Genomic DNA, 22423 nt, shown 5'->3' with positions numbered 1-22423 from the left:
AGCTGTGTGGTTTGTTAACAGCAGAGTCTACTTTAGAGCCCAGGTCTCCTGACTCTCAACTATAGACCATAAAAAAAGAGATGACCTCTGAACATTCATGCATAGGCTCCCCTAGAGAGCAAGTGTAAGAAATGAAAATAAACTAAACTGTGGGAATGGCTGGTTTAGGTAGATGAAAGACATAAGAAAATAGCAAAGAAAATTCAGAGTTATTTAGGAAAAAATAAATGATAGTGTCACATCACAGATTCAAAGGAAATTTTAAGAAAGGAAGTACAGTCAATTGTTCAAATAAGCAAACACCACAGGTAGTGTTTCTCTGTTCTCCTACACCAGTGAGATCCAGGTCACTTTTTAGAAGTATAAATTGAGAAATTTTAATCTACTTTCACAATATTTTAACATCACGTATCCCTCAGCAGTGCTTCAAAAATATTGTGCTCTTTAGTAAATTTTATCTCTATAAAATAGAAAAAAGGAAATAAAGTCTCAGGGTACCTAGGTAGCTCAGTCATTAAGCATCTGCCTTCAGCTCAGGTCATGATCCCAGGGTTCCCATCAAGCCCCGTGTCGGGCTTTCTGCTCAGTGGAAAACCTGCTTCTCCCGCCCCTACTCCCCGTGTTCTGTGTTCTCTCTCATTCTCTGTCAAATAAATAAATAAATCTTTAAAAAAAAAAAAAAGAAAGAAAGAAAGAAAAGAAAAGAAAGTCTCTATAATAAATTTGCACTTGAAGCGAAAAGAAATGAATGAAAAAAATACTCATTTATATCTATTGATAGCAACAAAATACATGAAATACCAAAGGTCTTACCTTAAATCTCTTGTCCTGCAATACTTTCTTGATGGCAACCAGTTCTCCTGAATCACAAAGTTTGGCTTGATATACCACACCAAATGACCCATTCCCAATCACTTTAGTGTCTGTATAGCTGACTTCTTGTGGCCTGTCTGGACCCTGCCCAGGAGTTGCCACCACTGTGGTCACCTTGCTGCCATCCTTGTCCCCTAAAAGGAGGAAGAGATAGAAAAATAAGAATTGTAAAGAACTAATTCATAAAAAACAGAGAAAACTGCTTAACTATACAAAGTAAACTACATTCTTTATTACAAATTATTATTTTTTATTTTTATTTTTCTTTAAAGATTGTTTTTGTTTATTTGAGAGAGAGAGAGAATGAAAGGGAGCATGAGAGGAGAGAGGTCAGAGGGAGAAGCAGACTCCCCGCTGAGCAGGGAGCCCAATGTGGGACTCCATCCCGGGACTCCAGGATCATGACCTGAGCTGAAGGCAGTTGCTTAACCAACTGAGCCACCCAGGCGCCCCTACTACAAATTACTTTTAAATGCTCATCTTAGTTTATCATATAGAATTATTTCAACTATTTGTTTCAATTATAAGTAATTTTTTTAACCACAATTTATTCAGTCATTTTGTAGACAAGGCATCATGCTTAGCTTATATATATGACTCCATTTAATAAAAACAACAACCCCATGAGGTATATAGTACTGTTCCTATACAAAATTAATGGCAAGAATGTTAAATTTGGCCAAAGTCAAAAGTCAAATGGTGGATCCACTGGGGTTTAAATCTTTATCCATCCAACTCTATAGGCCCTAGTTCTTTTCTCAAGTCTTCCTTATTTTACTCAAAAATAAAATAGGTGCAGCTAAAAATACCTAAATATGTTGACTATATTCAGACCACTCTGCCTTTAGGAAGGGAAGGCTTTGAGTTTTTGCTTCTCTGCCATCTTATTTCTTTTTAAGAAAATAGAATACTTCTCAGAGAAAGGTTAGATGGGGTAAGAGATGTAAAAGATAAAAGAAAACCAAACCCATTCTGAATTAAGTCTCATCTGTAAGTAGTTCACTGACATTCTGTGGTCTCTGCCCACTCAATGGCTCTTGCCTTACCTTTTGTACTTTTCCTCCCCTCCCAGTAATAATCCAGAGTCTCCTCAATTCAAGCTCAAGAGCCACCTCCTATTTGACCAGGCCGAGTTCACAATCATCTTATTCTCCAAACTCGTAAACTATTCTAAACCATACTACGCTACCTAGAACCTGATTCTAAAAAGCTTTAAATTGTTCTTTCAGTGATTTCAGAATACATACAGATTTTAGTAAGTACAATCATTGTGAAGTAGCAATTATGATTTGTGCTTTTTCTCTCTTCCCTGAGAAATCTAAACCCGATTCTCAGTACCTATAAGTCCTTAGACTCAGACTAAACTGCACTTTCTCCTTTTTTTCCTTTTCTACTCTTCCATTATATCATTTTTATGATGCTAACTCAATTCATCTAACCTAATAAAAGAAAAAATAATGCAGTTTCTCACTCCAGATACCAAGCCAAGATTATGAAGTATTCATTTGTAACTCACATATAAAAGAATGAAAAATATAATAATCTCTTTTTCCAATGGTTTCAATTTTTCCCCAATATAAAATTACCAGGTAAATGAATATTCAAATGTTACTGGCATATTTACCCAAAGTGTAAAATTATTTTAGTTCACAGAGGTACTAATATAGACGAAAACCAATATACAATATCTGTGACTGATTAATTCTCCTACTTATAAGGCAGCCTTCATGACAGACACAAAAGCAATGAAAGATTCCTACTTTAAGACCTAGGTGAATTACAGGCAATCTATATTATATATAATAGCATGACTGACTACCTTAAATATGTATGTTTTTGGTTCCAAGGTATAACACCCAACAGGTATGACAGCACAAATCCAACATCACTTGAAGAAAGATAACTCAAATCTTGTCAACACCATCACTGTTATTCATAACAGTATTATATGTACTTGAAATGCATGCAAATCCCAGCAGAAGCCCACACATATACAGCAGTTCTCAATGCTTTCAAATGATCTCTTCACTTTTCACTTCCTAGTAAGATAAATCTCAAATATTTTATAAGACCCAGTTAAATTAAATCTCAGTTCTAAATCATCATGCTCAACTCCCCAAATATTCCATATTACCATCATTTCTGAGCATGTTAATGTTAATTACAACTTTTCAGGTTGACTATAAACTTTACTATACATTATTTTCTTCTTCAGTTGTAAAATAAACCTAGCTCTACTTGTATTATATAACATTCCTCTAAAGACAGAATCATAGTCTTCTAAACTTAAACTCTAAAATGAAGAGCTCTAAAAATGGTTGAATTCAGAAAGAATAAAATCCAAGGTATTGAATATATTTTATCATCCAACTGCCCAAAGAAAATAAAAAACAAAATTGATTTCAACAGTCTGACTCTTCCCTAGATCATCCAAGTCAAAAGCATATCACCAAAAAGTATATTATCTCAAGAACTATTAATAATTCCACTGAACAAGTTACTTGTAAAATCTCACAGGTTTAATTTACAAAACAGAGCATCATTTTTTTTTAATTAAAATAACAGATTTTAAGAATGGTTGCTGCATTTCACAATTTTAATTGAAAACAAAAACTGAGGTGTAAACAAAAACTACGCTTTTCTCCTGTATAACCATATTTCAATAAAGAAAACAGTAGCCACAGCTTTGAACTTGCTTCTATAAAAGAACTTAATATAAGCATATATAAACATTCCACACTTGCCTCCTCAGACTGTGTTTCTAAAGAAACTATAGCATTTCAGAAACAGGACTTCGAGAACCAGCTATGAAAGGTACCCATCGGAAGCCTGAGATTTAAAATCTCTTCAACCTCGACTATTAAGTCTAGGGAATGTCTAAACATCTAAGTGTACTTTTTCTTATATCTAAATTATAATGCATAAATGAAATAATTCTGCAAAAATATTAAAGTGGGGTAGAAAGATAAATAGGTCCTACAGATGCTATCACTAGAAGGCACTCTTAATACTTCCCAATTTAGGGGCACCTTGGTGGCTCAGTGGATTAAAGCCTCTGGCCTTCGGCTCATGATCCCAGAGTCCTGGGATCAAGCCCCATATCAGGCTCTCTGCTCAGCAGGGAGCCTGCTTCAGCAGGGAGCCTGCTTCCCTTCCTCTCTCTGCCTGCCTCTGCCTACTTGTGATCTGTCAAATAAATAAATAAAATCTTAAAAAAAAAAAAAAGACTTCTTAATTTAAAATTGCAAATGAATTTGGCCAAGGATCAATCCTTTCACCCTCTTACACACCTAGTTAAAAAGGTAGACTTAACTATCTTAGCAGAAATTAAAGACATTCTATTCTCTTTTGAGCAGTTCAGAAATTGCTGAGAACTCTTACAGGCTATATTTTCTTCCAATATGAAATTCCTAAGTATACTAGGAACAATGGTTCTCAGGCTTTCTACTTCAAGCATTCTTGAATTTTTATTCAGAAATTATCAAGCTCTTCAGACTGCTTCATCATAGAACTGAAATAGCAGAGCTGTAAAGAATGGCAAGATAACACTGGGGATGACTTGGCATGAGCATTAGCACATGGGACAGTCAGCAGCTAGTGTGCCAAGGAAAAGCATGTCACTATCTGGCATTGTAGTTTGCCGACTTAGCAATAAAACAGCTGTATAAAATTTCACTGTATAAAGAACCATCCAATTCATTGTTTCATCTACTCTCATAAAAAAACGCAGGAAGACATTACATTACTATGCAAATGAGGAAAGTAAAATTAAGAGTTTAACTTGTCCAATATCATAAAGTTTTAAGTAAAAAGAACTCCTCACTTGCCTCATACTGCCTCTGCTATATTTTACAACCTTCCTAATACAGCTGAAAAAACATAACTTCATATATTATTGCCCCCCCAAGAAGCAAATATTTCTGAAATATAATGTGAAAAGATCAGCTCTGAAGCAGTAAGAAATAAGACAATAAATGATAATCTGTTACAGTTTCCAGGCCTCAACCCTTCACTTACTAATAGCTAAAGAGCTATTTCCAAAAATACTTTGGTAACCTTGGATTTTGGAACTTATCCCAAAGCAAAAGCATATGGAAAACAAAAATGTAAAATAATCGATTCTGTGATGTTCAAACAATTTAACATCTGCTACTAGAAACTGTATAATTTTGTATCTTAGCAACAAAGCATTATAAGCAACAGGCCAAAATCCTCATGAAAAGCTGGAAATCAACAAATCTCATTAAAAAAAAACAAAAATAACAACAACAAACAACACTAAATTTCCCAGAACACACGATACAGTGGGTCTTATACCAATTACAACAAAACTGTCTCCTTAAAAAACACCACTGTCTTACAACATAACAATGGGAACAGCTCAGCTCCAGGAGGCCCTGTCTCCTACCAGAGGACTCCTGGGATTCTCTATTACAATTAAAATTTACTCAGGAAATATAAATTTCCTATTATAATTAGAAAATAATATTAAATCTTAAATATATAAACAATAGACTCCTTATAAGCAACAGAAAGATGACATGAACAACAGAATAACCACTTTCTACTGAAGGTGTTAAACACAGAATATAATTTTTTAAAAGCCTTAGGCATATCCTAAAATAATATGTGTGAGCTAGTACCCAATCTCTCAAACAGGGGTTTGTACCTTGTAAGCAACACCTTGTGGTTAGACTTTTTAAATCTTCTGAAGTCACTCCTCAAACCAATTCACCTTGAGAGGAACAAATGTTATAATGTAACACTGACCACACCCAAGTGTGGCATGAGCATCCCAAAACCAAGAGGCCACTTCAAGCATGTTTAAATACTTAGAAGGTATCTGACACTGACATTCTAATTTTATATGAATGATAAATCTCACTCATACTTTAGCCATTTGATTTGGGTTTCTTAAGATTTAGAGTTAAGGAAAAGCAACAACTACAACACTTTTTAACTATGAGGCTTGTAGAGATGTTAATAAGCCACACTACTGACACAAACTGAACAAAGTCAATAATGACTGTCTAAATATCCTCCTTTAACTCAAAAATAACCTCTCCACTTAGAAATAAGAGAGAGTTAAAAGTCTGTAACAAAAGCACAGAGAAACCAGCACGCCACTGTGACTATAAGGAAGATACGAAGTATTGTTAAGAAGTTTTTTGTTGTTGGGGCGCCTGGGTGGCTCAGTGGGTTAAATCCTCTGCCTTCAGCTCAGGTCGTGATCCCTGGGTCTCTGCTCAGCAGGGAGCCTGCTTCTTCCTCTCTCTGTCTGCCTCTCTGCAATAAGCAGAATCATATAAATAATAAGCAATAAGCAAAATCATATAAAAAGTAAGGAACTGAGGTCCACATAATGAAAGGTGGACAAATTAAAAAATAAATTTATTCTTGGCATGAAATAGGGACTCTACTTTATGACCCGGAAGCTCTAGTAAGAGTGAATCTGCTCACAACCTTGGAGCAAAACTTGGTAGAAAGGAATGCCAATCAAGCCCCACAATCAGCCAAATCAACCCCAATGATCAATAGCATGATAAAAAATGTAAGGCAATTTCTATGAAATCTTCATAAGATAAAAATCTTTCTGTAGAGCCTTTTCCCTTAGACACCATTCATCTCCACACGATTCTATGTAAAGGGCTGGGAAAAATAAAACAAACTAAAGAATTACTAAATTTCCTTTAAGGATAGGAAGAGTAAACAAAAGGAAAGGCAGGGAAAACAAAATGGACAGATGTCACACATGGACTGACTTTTGGAACTTTCCCTATATGCCACTTCTAGACATAGAAAGGAAAACAGGGTGGCAAAGGATAAAGATCAGGGGGAAAAAAAAAAAAAAGGACTACAGACTCAACAGTACAATAACACCGCATTTTAACCACAGAGATATACCTACCAATGGGATTAGTAAGCATCAATTCTGAAAGACCATAAAATTCCCCTTAAGAAAAAAAAATTCAGTCAAGTTTTTGTGCTAGAGGCATAATGGTATTATACAGGACTGCTCTGTGATCTTATCAAGGTTTGAATCACATATTCTACCACTTAATATCTATAAAATGGAGACAGCTGCTACTTCATAAGGCTATTGTAATGATTACATAACATAAGTTAAGCATTTTAAGTGCATGCCCCCACAGAGAGTACTCAATAAATTACAGTTTCTCTGAACTTTGAATTATTGGCCATGGAAATAGGGAAAAAAAAAAAAAACCATTCCTTTGCCCTGCTATGCTCTTTCAACACTCAGTACATGCCCTACTAAAGTGCTTATCACAACATTCTATAATTATTAAGAGCCTGAGCCCCTCACTTGACTAAGGAGATCTTAGGAAAGCCAAACATCATCTGAATCATTCCCATTTCCCTAGTGCTTATTAGCACAGGGTTCAGAACAACGCACATGCTCAGCAAAGGTTTATGTTGAATTTATGTAGAATTACTCAAGCACAATTGTTAGGATTTGGGAACTATTTCATGCTAAACATTATTAAGCAGTGTGCTGACTTCTTATGCTTGCCATTGATCAGACACAAATCCCCAGGGATAAGGTATATAGAATGGTTTTACCAGCAGTAAAACAGAATGTGGAGTGCTTACTGGAAATATGGTTAACAACATGCAGCCAAAACAAATAGCCCAATTTGCCCCATGTGTATTTATTTACAAGTAGGAGAATTAGTCTGTTTCATAACCATTTTCCAAATAATTCTGGTTTCTATGAAGCATCAATATGCAGCAATGGATAAGAACTCTGAGATATGAAGTTAACCTTCAGGAATAGGGGATACTTCTGAGGTCTGAAGTTCAATTTTTATCAACTTATATGTAAGTATATTCTTTTTTTTAAAGAACTATCTATTTATTTCAGGGGGGGATGGGTACACATGCATGAGCAAGGGCGAAGGACAGAGGGAGAAGGAGCGAGAGAATCTCTAGCAGACTCCCCAGTGAATATGGAGCCCAGCCCAGGGCTTGATCCCACTACTCTGAGATCATAACCCAAGCCAAAATCAAGAGTCAGATACTCAACCAACTGAACCACCCAGACACCCTTATATGTAAGTATATTTTGAGTACCGTTTTACAGTTTATAAGAATCACTCACAGCAGACAGAAGAATCACCTGGGAGAGTTTACTGAAAACTAAGAATTTCACTGCTAGAGAGACTCAGCAGGTGTGCAATGGGGCTCAAAAAACTGCATTTTTAATAACCATGCCCAGTAATTCTTTCTTTAAAAATATTTATTTGAGAGAGAGAGAGAGAGAGAGACAGGGGTGGGGCACAAGTCGGAGGAACAGGGAGAGGGAGAGAGAACCCTCAAGCATACTCCACACTGAGTGCAGAGCAGGACATGGCCAGATCTCAAGGCCCTGAGATCATGACCTGAGCCGAACTAAGAGTCAGATGCATAAATGACTGTGCCACTCAGGCACTTCATCCACCCCCCCTAATTCTTTTTCTTCACCCCCCCCCAAGTTTTAAGGCAGTTCCAGCCACCATACTGTGAGAAAGAACCATAATACCATTTAACCCCTTGTGACATACTCATGATGAACATTTAACAAATGGAAGAAGCTAAGATGTTCAAAAAAGGTTTGGTAATTCACGCAAAGTAACTCCCTTCAACAAACTGTACCCATAGGATTCAGAACTTTTAAAACCTATACCCTACTACATTACTTTGCTTTAAGACCAAGGTATAAAAAAAATACACAGGACTTGAGGTCCTAAAATCAACTTTTTATTTTCACCAAAACTGACTATTTCAAATACTGTACAGAAGATTCTAACACAAGTATCTGTTAGATAGGTAAGTTCTAATTAAAAGTCAAAGTTCTAGTTCAAAATATCCATATTCCCTTTGAATTAATTTTAACTGACTCAATTTTTTATAGTCTCTTAAAGAACAAGTTTTACTTTAAACCAAACAAACCAAAAACCAGAATGAACCCTGCTAATATTCAACAGCCCGTATTTAAGTATTATTTTACTTAAGAACCATGAACTAGAATCAAGCATATTTTTCATTTTTTCTAACTCCAGTGAATTGGAATAAAATCAAACCAAATGCAAAATGAATAAACATTTCACTTGGTCTTAAGCCCTCACTTGAAACAATATCAAAATGCATTTTAAAAATAGGTTTATTTCCCGTGAAAGTCCAAAAGGCTTTTGCAGTATGTATGTAAAGAGCTTCAGATTTTAGGATTTACATTCGAATATTTTAAGTTTTGGGGCATCTGGGTGGCTAAGTCAGCTAAGCATCTGCCTTTGGCTCAAGTCTTGATTCCCATGAGCTGGGGTTGAGCCCAGTGTCTAGTGTCAGGCTCCATGCTCAGTGGGAAGTCTGCTTCTCCCTCTCCTTCTCCCCACTTTCCCCCTGTGCTCTAGCACGCCCATGCCCTCTCTCTTTCTCTTAAATAAATAAAATCTTTAAAAAAAAAAAAAGAATCTTTAAGTTTTAAACATATTTACCTGTTTGGTTTACAAACTGCCCAATTTGGGGGTTGGGGGGAGTAGGCAGTGTATTTAAATTTTATTAATAAGGAAGTCTTCCATATTACCAAAAGAAAGTTTATCATATATGGATGGAAAGACTAAACAGCAAATGCTTAGATAAAAGAAACAAATAATTACTTTAAAAAACACAATGACTGGGGCACCTGGGTGGCTCAGTGAGTTAAGCCTCTGCCTTCTGCTCAGGTCATGATCTCAGCGTCCTGAGGTCCAGCCCCGCATCAGGCTCTCTGCTCAGCAGCGAGCCTGCTTCCCTCTCTCTCTCTCTGCCTGGCTCTCTGCCTACTTGTGATCTCTCTCTCTCTCTCTCTGTCAAATAAATAAATAATCTTAAAAAACAAAAATAAAAACAAAAACACAATGACTCACTGATCCAGTGGTCACACTTCTAGCAACTTCAGTCTTAAATAGCAACAAATCGAAAAGAATGCCAGAAAACAAGCTCTAATAGGCTGATATATTTCATTCTAGTCTTTAAGTGAGTGTAATATTAAAATCAACACTCTACAATTTTTTTAGTGAACTAGGCCTGTTTTCAGCCTACCACACACACCCTTCATCCTCAATACTGCCTTGGGACAACCCAAATCCATGCAGTGTAACAGCTTGCAAAGTCTTACTTTCCTCTGAACTATGCACCAAGGTCATCCGTACCCCCAAATCCAAATTGCTTTTCCTATAGCACATCATACAAATTTATATACATTTTTATATGCATTTTAAAGTGGAAGTTATTAATCTAAGATTTTCTGTTAAATTTCAAACAGTGGTGGAGAGGAAGAAGGCAGGACGGGATTTATTTTCTCCCTGAAGACTTGCTTGTTCTAGATTGGTTCTATATGCTTTACCGATTACAATTGAACAATATTCGATTTATCAGGGCAACAATCGTTTTATCACATGCTGTAGCCCCATTTTATGCCTTATGCACATAGCTTGTAAAATATTTTTTCACTTATAAGTAAACAAATTCCTACAGGATTCCATGATACTTTGGAAACCACTAAAAGTCTGAAAGTCATTAAAGTAAGTACCTCTAACTCCTCTAAGATGATACAGGACTCTGTAGTCACCTCTCAAAAAGCTGAGTCATTCAACAGACTTAGAAGCAAATGTAAAAACAAATTCACAGATTTGACAATTTTCCCTGGGACCAACTTTGATCACCATAAACCATCACCAACCATCATCATCACAAATAACATATTTGTTAACCACTTTACAGTTTATAAACATGTTTACACCTATTACCTTACTTTACCCAGGCAATAGTACTGTGAAGGAGGGAGAACCAATACTAAATGGAGAAAAGAGAACTGAAGTTCAAAAGATAAGTAAAATTGCTCTACATTATACAATGATATTGAAAACTATGACCCAGTTCATCCAGTTCCCAAGTTTAGTATACCTTCCATTACTTATAAAAATGGAAGCAAATCAAGACAATTATTTCTATTTCAAAATAAGTTCACAAAATAAGTCCAACATAACCACATATTTTAAGTAAATGTCCTCATACCTTTTAACATGTCCTGCGAAAATATCTTATACTATAAAACTGCTTCATTTTGCCTGAGCTATAATGCTCCATGAGAGACAGTCTAAAATGAGTAAAAGAAGAGCAAAAATTCTGAGGAAAATCAAGTCAATGAACTGACAGCATACATTTAAGTACCTGAACAGATGTATTAGAATACGAAGTAATAATTTCCTGGTTAACAACAGCTGCCACTTTTGCAGGAATACAAGGAATAAAAGTTTCCTGCTTTTATTTATTTGGCCTGGTTTATCCTAAACAGGAAATACTAGGAACTGAAAAAGCAAGGAAGCAGAATTTTTCTAACCAATGAACAAAAAAGGAATGTGAAAACAATCCCCCTACATAACACAGTTTTAGGAATCTCCTGATGATTTGGCTAACCTACTTTATTTTACTTCTCAGAAGTTTAAAGGTAATAGAGCATATTTGTTGGAGGAGGAGGAGGGGAAAAGGGAGGAGGAGGAGAAGAGAAGGAGAAATATGAGGGGGAGGAGGAGAAAGAATTGGATTTACTTTTTTTTTTTTTAAGATTTTATTTATTTATCAGACAGAGGGGGAGAGAGCGAGCACAGGCAGACAGAATGGCAGGCAGAGGCAGAAGAAGAAGCAGGCTCCCTGCTGAGCAAGGAGCCTGATGTGGGACTCGATCCCAGGATGCTGGGATCATGACCTGAGCCGAAGGCAGCTGCTTAACCAACTGAGCCACCAGGCGTCCCGTGGATTTACTTTTTTAAAAACACTCCAAATGGAGTACAGTGGGTGGCTCAGTTAATAACTCTGCCTCAGGTCAGGTCATGATCTCAAGGTCCTGGGATAGAGCCCTGCTTCAGGCTCCCTGCTCAGCAGGGAGTATGCTTCTCCTTCTCCCTGTTTTCCTACTCCTGCTTGAGAGCTTTATCTCAAATTTTAAAATCTTTTAAAAAATAATAAAATAATTTAAAAATAAAAATAACTAAAAGTACTCCATATGTAAATAATATTTGGGTGGTGCCGTCCCACATGACAAAAAACTAACTCTGAAAAATATGTGTAATATAAACACCAAAGTAGATCACTGGTCTAAACAGCTTCCAAAGATACCCAGGACCAGCAACTGACAAATAGAGGGATGTCTAACCCAGGACACTTTCTATCTTCTCTCTCTCCCAAGTCTTCATATTCTCCCCACCCTTAAAACTGCATTATTCTTCTGTCAATTAAATCCACCTCAGACAACACCCTATGTTACTCCATCTTTTTGTCCCCTCAAGTCTTGGAGGAAACTTTCTTTCTCTTCCCTCCTCTCTTCAACTCAAGAGCTAAAATAATGTAATAATAATAATAATAACCTTAACTATAGCTGGTAAGCAAAAGGGTAGCACTTCTGTTCTATACCAGTTAAGAAAAAGTAAAGCCATAAGTTGAAAAGCCAATGCTATCAACCTATAAAGCTCCTGAAAGTAACCAGAAAGATCTGTCAGCCTCACATAAGTCTCTACCTATTCCTTTATTTCCCTCAAATTAAATCTCTTTATCAATCAAGTACCAACACTTAGAATAATCTTTTCAAAGCTACTATTGGGGGGAGGGGAATATTAGTTTTGTTTAATTACTATTCCTGCAATATTATTATTTTCTACTTTTTTCACTATAAATATGTATATATCTAAGCTAAGTTATAAATTATGGTTTAGGCTTTTATAGGACAGCCCGCCTGGGAACCTCATTTTTATTCTACATACTTAACAAAACTTTCAACGTAAAAATATGTTCTAATTTCCAAAGCAACTGATGAAACTTTTAGAAGACACTCTGTTTATAGGCTAAGATTTTTCTGTATAATGGGGGGGAGGGGCGATACACCTCAAGTATTATATTTTAACTTATTAAACTGTTAAAGTGGAAATGAGGTAGGGTAGATCCTAAGAGCTTTACAGGAGTCTCATTACAATGAAAAATAAAATAGCCAGGTATGAAGTGAGTCACTAATTCCATTCCTGCAAAGGGCAACACAAATTTTCAAATAGTGATTAATTTTTTAGCTTACATATATGAGTAATGATGCTACATTTATAGCTAATAAGGAATACGCTCATGACAAAACTATATTAAGTGGCATTATCCCCACTGATTCTAACCAGTTGGAATCAAATCCATATTGGTTTTTATATTTGCCCCTCTGCCTCCCTCTAAAAACTAGCTTAACATCCCTTAATACTCTCCCCATAAAGATGGACTTTAGAGAACCTAGCAGTACCATTCAAATAGGGCAAAGGACATGGCCTAGGCACCTCTACACAGAAGAGTACTGACAGATCAACTCGGTAAATTCATAAAACAGAATCCACTTAGCATTTCTTCCTACAAAGCTCTACTAGAAGAGATGCTAACTGGGCTCTGTTAAATAAAGGCCACTGGAAAGACACAGTCCTACACTCACAGTGGGACTATAGTAAGCCTTGGTTCCTACTGTCACTGACTAAAAAGTATGACTAATTCTCCTAGTGGATCACAGAAGGGTATGCTGGGTACACCCCATGCCAGAGCAGAGTATTTCCCACACTGCTGACTCATTACTTCAAGTGACAGAAGTCAAGTGGACTTAAAGGTAGGAAACACTTTCTCTTAAAAAAGAACTTTTATCCTTGAGAAACAACTACATTACTAATGTTGCCTTTTTGGATGGTCTTTATCATCTCCTACTATTACCTACCTGACCTAATGATAAACCAGGACAGGACCAGTATGAGTCAGCTAACACTGACTGCTCGCTAAATTCCTTTTTATAACCATACCTCCAACAATACTTCCGCAGTGTCAGAAGAACATCAGCAGAAAAATGAGTTCCATTTAAAATGAAAGCAAGAGAGAGAAAGAGATGCAATTCTATACTTCCAGTACTTTTACTTTAATAAATCACTCTTATGTGGCTTTGTAAATTACTAAGTCTCTCATATATGTTTATGCCATGCATATTCTTTCTATTTTGTAAGTATTCTCTCATGTTAATGGTGACTATTAGGATGACAAAAAGTTTCAAAAATCTTGAGAACAGAAAAGGAAAGACGATACAATAGAATTTTTTTGTCATTATTAATTCATTACATGCTTAATAAACACTATCTATGTACCAGATTGTGCAAGGAACTAGGAACACAAAAAAATGAGTAAGACAAACAAGGGCCCTTTGTTTATGGAGGTTTCTGTTCAAAGAGAATTTATTTATTAATAAAAATCCAGATTCGGTATTTATTCAAAATCTGGATTCAGTATCTCTTACAAGATTATAGAGCCGAGTACCTTAACAATTATTTTCACTAAAACCTCACTTAATCTTAACAATCCTCCCGTGAGGTGCATGAAATTACCTTCATCTCACAGATGAGGAAACCGAGGCTCCAAGAAGAGACTTATTAGAGATCACAAACTAATAAGGCCACATTAAAACAGCTGTTCTAATTCCAAGTGTCAACTCTATCCCTAATGTATCAACCTGCTTCTAAGGAAAAAACCAAATAGGAAAAGATATTAGTGGATGCCCAGATTACTAAATTAACTTAAATTCCTGTGTAGAAATAAACTAAAAAAAAAATCTTCAAAAATATTCTGATGTGAAGATATGCAACAGGACCAAGAGTCCACTGAAATTTTTCCAAGTTGAGCTCCAAGACTCCATCCAATAGCCCTCCATTCTGTACAACATTCATAGCTTCACAGGTAAAATATATTTTAATAAAAGTTAGTTACAAAATAAATATTTGTAGAGCCATCCTATTTTCTAACCAGTTTGCATTATAAAAACTGAAACTACATACCCATTAAAGAGTTCTACAGTAGACACATTTAAGGCTTCAGAGATTTGATACAGTACATAGTTCTATAGATCAACAAGGTCAATAGAAAGCCATCTAATCCATTACTCTTAAAGTGCCACTTTAAACTTCATCAAGAAGAAAAATATTATTTACCCTATATTGAGACCCCAACACACAACCAACCCATAGTTGCACTCCTCTGTTCAAGTACCTACATCACCTAAAAGGGAGCAAAGCAAACATTTTTTTAAAAAAGATTTTATTTATTTATTTGACAGAGAGAGATCACAAGTAGGCAGAGAGGCAGGCAGAGAGAGAGAAAGGAGGAAGCAGGCTCCCCGCCGAGCAGAGAGCCTGATGCAGGACTCGATTCCAGGACCCTGAGATCATGACCTGAGCCAAAGGCAGCGGCTTAACCCACTGAGCCACCCAGGCGCCCAGAGCAAAGCAAACATTAAGGGAGAGGAGAAATGTACCTAACAATCCAAGCACCATGACAGAGAAAAAGTGGTGAACCTCGGAAGCCCACAATAGCAGCTGAACCTCACCAATTTCATTAAGATATCCATCAAAGCAAGTGAAGCAACAGCCTCCTGCAATTAACTGTGTTGCTAGTAGACAGTAGGATCCAGTAATTTAGAAACACCCTTGGAAAACTGAATTTCAAATAAAAAAGAATATTTTAGTTGTGTTATTCGACTTCTTGGGTGGAGTAAATACTCCAGATAACCTGGCCAGCAACATAAGTGGACTCCAGAAATTAACCTGGTACAGAGAGTCTTAAGTTTTCCTATACTAAGAAATTACCCAGATCCATATTTCTGAGAGTATAATAGACAATTATTACAGTAACTGTCCAATAAATGTACACAAAGTGAATTAACCACAAATTTTCTAATTTTCCAGCTTACATTTCAACTATGAATAGTGTTCCTACATGTACACCCTCCCCCTCCCCTGAAAACTTCTCTTCCCTTTCACTGGGATGAGCAACTGGATATATTCACCCAAGTACGTATTTCTCCCTAAACTGTGAAAACTCAGCAATAAATTATAAACTCCCTCTCTCATGGACCTACAGCCTAGTAAGAATAGCAAATATATTTATACAAATAATTGTCCACTTATGTATTAACTGAGGTAAGACTACATAAAAGAGAATTACAGGATGCAAGGGAGCCTATAATGAAGGATTTAGAGTCTAATCAGGGTTGGGTTGCCTTAAAAAGTGTGAAGAGGGGTTGGGTTGCCTGGCTGGCTCAGTCCTTAAGTTTCTGCCTTCATCTGCCTTTGGCTCAGGTCATGATCCCAGGGTCATAGGATCCAGCCCAGCATCAGGCCCCCTGCTCAGCGGGAAGCCTGCTTCTCCCTCTCCCTCTACCACTCCCCCTGCTTGTGTTCCCTCTCTTGCTGTTTCTCTGTCAAATAAATAAAATCTTAAAAAGAAAAAAAGTGTGAAGGAGGCTTGGGGCCAATGAGGTGAAAAAAATAATAAAGGCAGAGATAAAGAAAGACACTGAAGGAGTTTAGCAAAATAGAATAAAAGAAGGGTAGTCAGTCACATAAGACTATATTATTAGATGACTGTTTATATGAGGTCCAGAATAATCAAATCTACGGAGAGAGAAGGTAACTTAGTGGTTACCTAGGGCTGGTGAGGTAGATGGAGAGGAAATAGGAAGTGACTGCTAATGGATTAAGATATTTCTTTGGGGGATGATGAAAATGTTTTAAAATTAGATTATGGTGATGGTTGCCCAACCTTGTATATATATTAAAAGTGACCAAATTGCACACTTTAAATCAGTGAACTTTATGGTATGTAAATTATATTACGAAAGAACTATTAAAAATAAGATTAAATAAAAATACACTCTCCTTAAAAGGAGGGGGCTACGGCTAATGTTTTTTTTTTTTACCTCCAAAAGCCAAGGAACTACAGCAAAGGCAAAAAGACCCCATCTTCCAGGTTCATGTACTAAGCTGAGAGAAGAAGCAAAACCTATAAAAGTGGGATGGATCCCTAGCTTGGTGGTGGAAAAGATGTGCAGAAAGGACTGCACTGGCTAGGGAGCTTCTCTATTTACCTTCCTATCACATACCTCAGGCTACAGAAAAGTAAATTTAAAACAGCAGCCACATTCTTAGACCAGAAAGACACCCAAAATAAGGTTAAAAAAAAAAAAAAAGAGGAAAAACTCACAGATGGACATTATATCACAACAAAAGATCTGCAAAGAGCTGCCCAATTTAACTATAGTAAGTTCAAAAACACCAACACAAACGTAACTGTAGGGAAAACATGCTAAAGCCAAACCAAAAACTGTATCTGGAAGAAAACCATCTAAAGCTCAGGAAAACATTCCTTCCGAGAGTTCAGTGCTACAAGAGAAGTTAGGAAGAACACAAAATAAGTAAAACAAGAATACAAAGGCCATAAAACAACAGAAATTTTTTTTAAACTTTTTTTTTTTTTAAGATTTTATTTATTTATTTGACAGAGAGAGAGATCACAAATAGGCAGAGAGACAGACAGAGAGAGAGATGAGGAGAAGCAGGCTCCCTGCTGAGCAGAGAGCCCAATGCGGGACTCGATCCCAGGCCCCTGGGATCATGACCTGAGCCGAAGACAGAGGCTTAACCCACTGAGCCACCCAGGCGCCCCAAAAAAGAAAATTATTTTGGTCCTTGTATTAGTTTCCTGTGGCTGCAGTAACCAATTACAACAGATGGGTTGCTTAAAACAACAGAAATGATTCTGTCACAGTCCTGGAGATCAGAAGTCTGAAATCAAGATGCTGTAATCCCTCTAGAGGCTGAAGGACAGAATCCATTCCTTGTCACTTCTAGCTTCAGGTAGTTGTCCATGTTACTTGACTTGTGGCCTTAGATACATCATTCCAATCCCCACCTCCATAGTCATAGAGCTTCTCTGTGTGTCTGTTCCGTGTATCTCTTACAGGGACACCTTTTAGTTGGATTTAGGTCCCACCTGGATAATCCAGGATGGTCTCATTTCAAAATCCTTAATTTAATTGTAATCTGCAAAAACCCTTTTCCCAGATCAAGTAACATTCACAGGTTGCTAGAACCTGACGTGAATATCTTTTGGGGTGCCATTTCTCAATTTGTTTCTTAGCTTACCAAAACAACAAGATACCTAACAAACTAGAAACAGTGATGGACAGAAGAAACTTGGTGAAAAATACATGCAGAGAAGAAAGGAAGTCACAGTAATGCAGAGGGAATCAATGAAGAAACTGAAATAATTCTGGAGATGATAATAAATATAGAGAACAAAGAAGATTCAACATAATGATAATTATTGTTCCAAGAATGGATTTCAATACTTGAACAGAAGAAGTAGTCAAAGATACAAATTTCCTTGAAAATGGGCAAACTGTATCTATAGGACAAAAAGATATAGTGTATACCAAAAAGAACTGACTCAGAATGACCAAAAGTATCTTGGTTAAATGGATTTAAAAAAAAAAAAATTCTATCAGGCATCCAAAACAAAAAAACTTAATTCACCTACAAGCAAGGAGGGGACATTTATGGAAAAAACAACAAACCAGTTTTGAAAAAACAGGCCAAGCTTTTTTCTACCATTATTGGGCTTGTGACCTTGAGAAAGTCAAGGAACCTCCTTTCTAGACCTCAGTTACCCCTGAAAGAATTGAATAAATATAAACTTTTATATCCCCTTCCAGCTCTGAAAATGTACAGTTCCATGGCAGCAGATGACAAGGATAAATTTTAAACACTGGGTTTTATAGCCTAGTTCTCACCTTCCAATTTCTATTCAGTTACAGGGTGGGAAAGAAGGAACTTATTTAGTCATTCTTCCCATTCCCAAATATACCTACCATATTTTACGTAGCAAATCAGCAATTTAAAAAAAAAAAGTACTCAAAGTATAATAAAACTAGGTATTCTCGAACACAATTAACTCATGCCAATTGAGTTCTTAGAAGGTTTCATCAGTTTACAATTTTACTCTCAGTGTTGGGAGGATGAATATCTGACAACTGCTAAAAATGCATTTACACAGTTTCCAAATATCAAGCAAGGATATTAGAAAAAAAGTCACTGAAGAAAGAAGTATTAGGAATAAGAAGGTACCTGCTGGAGCAAGAGTCACAAAAGATAAGGTACAGATAAGAGAGAACTGAGTAATGGTTTTCAACAAGAGCCAAAGAGCCCCTGTAAGGACTTGCTATTCAAGGGGGCCTTAAGTCCATAAACAAATCAACCATTGTTGAAATTCAGCAACAAATAATGTCATATCCATAAATATGTAGATATACATATATTCTTAAATATGAAGTCTTGTTTTATATGAGATCCTGCTTTGATTAAAGTATAATTTTCCTAAAAAGCAACAGCAGCAACAACAAACTACAAAGACTTTCACCCAGTATTTCCCTTTCCAGGAATATGATGGGGGGAAAAGGTAATCAAAAACTAACAAAAAATGATTAAATTTTATTATAATGAAGCACTATTTATATCGCTAAATTGGAACCAATCTAGACACCCAATAATAACAGAATCATTAGGTAAATTAATGTACACCCTGAACAAAATATTTAACAGCCATTAAAATTACTTTTTTGGGGTGTCTGGATGGCTCAGTCAGTTAAGTGTCTGCCTTCGGCTAAGGTCATGATCTCAGAGTTCCGGGACAGAGCCCTGCCTAGGGCTCCCTGCTCAGTGGGGAGTACATGTCTCCCTCTCCCTCTGACACTCCTCCCCACTTGTGCTCTTTATCTCAAATAAATAAATAAAATCTTTAAAAAATAATAAAGTAAAATTAAGTTTTCAAAGAATACAGAAGTTGTAAGAAAATATTCATGATAAAAGATTACATGAAAAAGCAGGTTACAAACTGCTGTTTATTATGTGATCCCGATTTTGAAAACAAATGTTACATAGATAAGTACAGCAAAAAGCAAACAGATGCTTTCTCTGGAGAGTGAGAATACAGGTAAACTTTTACTTTCCTTTTTGTACCACTTTGTAATTTTCAAATTCTCTACAGTTAAGTATATACATTTTTTTAGATGAATTTACTTCAAGTTCTAAAAAGGTGACTTTTTTCATGAAAGTATTAATATAGTCTACCATTTCTTCACTGGGTTCTAAAAAAAATTCAAACATGCTTAAGGAACTATTTAAATTGACAATGAGTAAATGTTTACTACCTAAATGATTTAACCTTAGTTCTAAAATTGAGCATAAAAGCATTATGAAGAAACAGACTGAGTACCTTATTCATGGTCAAATGGTTATTCAAGTAAGCTCGGATTTTTGTACTTAATACAGAAAAGATTGACAAGAAAATAAGCTTAAGAAATCATGATGTATTTCTAAAAGATTTCCTAAAGTGTTGCATCTGTATTCAGATTCAACCTTTTTTTTTTTTTTAAGATTTTATTTATTTATTTGACAGAGAGAGAGATCACAAGTAGGCAAAGAGGTGGAGGGTGGGGGGGGGGGGCGGGGAACAGGCTCCCCGCTGAGCAGAAAGCCTGATGCAGGGCTTAATCCCAGGACCCTGAGATCATGACCTGAGCAGAAGGCACAGGCTTAACCCACTGAGCCACCAAGGCACCACTCAGATTCAACTTTTATTAGCTACCCTGTGACTGTTCATTTAAATCCTAAAACAGTCAAGGAGGTATTACTATTTAACAGAGGAAAGAATTGAAGAGGTGAGCCCAGAGCCAAACCACATCACAAGTGAAACCTGCTAAAGCTGACTTACCTCACCAAAAACTGCTACTCCCTCAACAAACTATTTAAAACCGTCCCACCATTAAGGCCATAGATCTCACCAGCCTACTTCGACTTCAAGAACTAAATCTACTATCACGTCATATCCTTATTTACCTACATCTTCACCAAAAATGCAAGCCTTTCCCATTTGTTATTATATATTCCTCCGTCTACTCCATATAGCCTTCTTATCTGAGGAAACTCCTCAATCCTACCCCTTCTAGAATGTCCTCTCAGTGACCAGTCTATAACCAGAAAATTCTACCTTCAGACCTTAAGGAAAACATAACGACCTCAAGGACACTACTTTCATAAACCCCACAAAGGCTAAGGTCATTCAATCCCTCCACACATCTCAAAATAATGTCCTCCTTGCTCCCTATTGCCATTTCAGGATCTTTGGTCATCCACAACAAAAAACAAACACTCTTAATTACTGGAGGCCCTATGTTGCTTCCTCTTCTACCAACTTCTTTATGTTGCAGTTTTTCTTAGTTTGATCTAATCCCCTTTCTCTTCTGTCTCTATATTCTCCCCCAAATTATCTTAAGCATTCCCAGAACTTTAAATATTTGTTATTTAAATTATTATCACTTGAGACCTATTGGTTCTCCAACTTGCTTCTGTAGCCTAGACTATTCTTTCAACCTTTGGAGAGCTCTATAATCCACTTTCCACTTCATAATTACACTTGTCAGGGTTCCTGATAGCTCAGTCAGTCAAGCTCTGGACTCTTGGTTTCACAATCTCAGGGTTGCAAGACTGATCCCTGCATCAGGCTCTGCCCTGGATGGAGCCTGCTTAAAATTCTCTCTCCCCCTCTCCTTCTGCCTGCCCCTCCTTCCCTCATATATGTACATTCTTGCTTTAAAAAAAAAAAAAGTTATACTTGTCTCATTCCTCTGATTAAAACACCTGAAAGGCTTCAAAATGTTTTACAAGACTCTGCAAGATCTGATTTGATTCTCATCTCATGCCATTATTCCTCTGACTCACTGTCATTCAGTCACACTAGACTTCTTTTAACTTATTGAATACACAAAGCTCTTTGCTTCTTCAGGACTTCTTAATTGCTAAAATGTTCTTTTTCTAGCCCACTAGCCATTCCTTTTTATCCTTTAAGCCTCCGTTTAAAGATACCTTCTCAGAGATGACTTCTCTATCCAAATCCAAATTAATTTTCCTCTGTTATTATCCTCTCACAGTAACTAGTTCTTTTCCTTTAAAACACTTACCATAATTTGTAAATAAGTAAATACATAAATAATATCCTAATCATATTAAGCATGCAAACTGCAGAATGAATCAAAAATCAGTAAATGAATGGGATTACCCAAAACCATACAGCTAACATTCAAAAGATCTGCCCAATCTAAATTTTTAATACACAGTAATAATGTCCCTACAACTCTCAAATGTAATGTAACTACATTTAATATTTAGATTTAATAATCCTTATTATAAAAGGATATAGTAAAGTTTCAAGACCTCTTAAAATGTAAAATTACAAAGACCAGAATACTGAGAAATGTAACAGAAGGTCTGGATTTTTGAGAAAGTTATAATTTCAACACTTCTCAAAATATTCCCAAAACACTTTCTTATGTGAATAAACAAGAGACAGACCACTAATTTAGCAAAGTTCCACATTTTAACTAATACTATTTCTTGGAATGAAACATAGATAAAAATTCCCAGAAAAAGCAGTTAATTTATATTCGTAAAACAGCCCACCAAAACCTATTTAACAATGGTTACACAGGCCTTAGTACTAACACAGAGACCTGAGTTCTGCATCCAAAAAGCAGGACTCTAGTGAAAGAAGGTAGAGGATAAAAACCAGAAGAGCTCATTTGAGTGCCTGGGTAACCAGCTTGTTTTTGGACTCTGCCAGATTCTAA

General features: G+C 36.3%; 1 protein-coding gene across 3 annotated transcripts in view; it reads right to left on the bottom strand.

Annotated features, from left to right (window-relative positions):
• The window catches only part of GSK3B (glycogen synthase kinase 3 beta), a 205667-nt gene that overhangs the window by 135922 nt on the left and 47322 nt on the right, over positions 1-22423 (bottom strand). For all 3 annotated transcript variants that reach the window (XM_032347642.1, XM_032347623.1, XM_032347633.1), the window contains exon 2: positions 814-1007. In XM_032347642.1, the coding sequence (XP_032203533.1) occupies positions 814-1007 (194 nt within the window). The remainder of the gene's footprint in view (positions 1-813; positions 1008-22423) is intronic.

The sequence above is a fragment of the Mustela erminea genome, chromosome 1 (genome assembly GCF_009829155.1).
Source record: "Mustela erminea isolate mMusErm1 chromosome 1, mMusErm1.Pri, whole genome shotgun sequence".
Lineage (NCBI taxonomy): Eukaryota > Metazoa > Chordata > Mammalia > Carnivora > Mustelidae > Mustela > Mustela erminea.
Note: the sequence above shows the minus strand (reverse complement) of the source record. Positions and strands in the feature narration are given on the sequence as shown.